Below are 1,081 nucleotides of genomic sequence, written 5' to 3' on the forward strand. Positions count from 1 at the left end.
CAACAAAAGGGCATCTCTGCAGAAAACTCTTCTGGGAGATTACTTAGTTCCTTTAAAGCCACTGAGAGTGCAGCCCCTCATTGAAAGAGTCTGTGGTCACAGGGAATATAGAGAGAAACAAAATGATAAATAGCACCCAGAATGACATTTCTTGGTGAACAATATGGAAAAGCTAAAGCAAAAGGGAAAAAGCTCATAATCAATCCAACAAGAAGTATCAAAGTTGACTTTTATTACAAGTGATTTCCAGAAACTGGCAAGCAGTTTAATACTTCCGAAACCCTCCAGTCATCAGTCTCCACACTGCAGCCTTGAGCTCCTGGTTTCTCAGGCTGTAGATGAGGGGGTTCAGGGCTGGAGGCACCACCGAGTACAGAACTGACAGGGCCAGATCCAGGGATGGGGAGGACATGGAGGGGGGCTTCAGATGAGCAAATATGATAGTGCTGAGGAACAGAGAGACCACGGCCAGGTGAGGGGGGCAGGTGGAAAAGGCTTTGTGCCGACCCTGCTCAGAGGGGATCCTCAGCACAACCCTGAAAATCTGCACATAGGAGAAAACAATGAATACAAAACAACCAAATGCTAAACAGGTACTAACTACAAGAAGCCCAAATTCTCTGAGGTAGGATTTGGAGCAGGAGAACTTGAGGATCTGTGGGATTTCACAGAAGAACTGGCCCAGGGCATTGCCCTGGCACAGGGGCAGGTAAAATGTATTGGCTGTGTGAAGCAGAACATTGAGAAAGCCACTGGCCCAGACAGCTGCTGCCATGTGGGCACAAGCTCTGCTGCATAGGAGGGTCCCGTAGTGCAGGGGTTTGCAGATGGACACGTAGCGGTCATAGCACATGACAGTCAGGACGGAAAATTCTGCTGAGATGAAGAACGTAAAGAAAAAGAGCTGAGCTGCACATCCTGAGTAGATGTTCCTAGTGTCCCAGAGGGAATTGTGCATGGCTTTGGGGACAGTGCTGCAGATGAAGCCCAGGTCACTGAGGGCCAGGTTGAGCAGAATGAAGAACATGGGCATGTGCAGGTGGTGGCCGCAGGCTACGGTGCTGATGATGAGGCTGTTCCC

The 1,081-nt window shown here is 49.4% G+C and overlaps 1 protein-coding gene across 1 annotated transcript; it reads right to left on the bottom strand.

Annotated features, from left to right (window-relative positions):
* Positions 1-265: 265 nt before the first annotated feature.
* Positions 266-853, bottom strand: LOC128948224 (olfactory receptor 14J1-like). The gene has a single exon (XM_054292838.1). The coding sequence runs from the start codon at positions 851-853 to the stop codon at positions 266-268; it is 588 nt and encodes a 195-aa protein (XP_054148813.1).
* Positions 854-1,081: the final 228 nt, after the last annotated feature.

The sequence above is a fragment of the Melozone crissalis genome, unplaced genomic scaffold (assembly GCF_028551555.1).
Source record: "Melozone crissalis strain CALT ecotype California unplaced genomic scaffold, PUWL_Pcris_2 ptg000116l_1, whole genome shotgun sequence".
Taxonomy (NCBI): domain Eukaryota; kingdom Metazoa; phylum Chordata; class Aves; order Passeriformes; family Passerellidae; genus Melozone; species Melozone crissalis.

Bases quoted from the DNA above. Each gene is read 5' to 3' on its own strand.
- LOC128948224 (XM_054292838.1), bottom strand. From the start codon at position 853: ATGTGCTATGACCGCTACGTGTCCATCTGCAAACCCCTGCACTACGGG.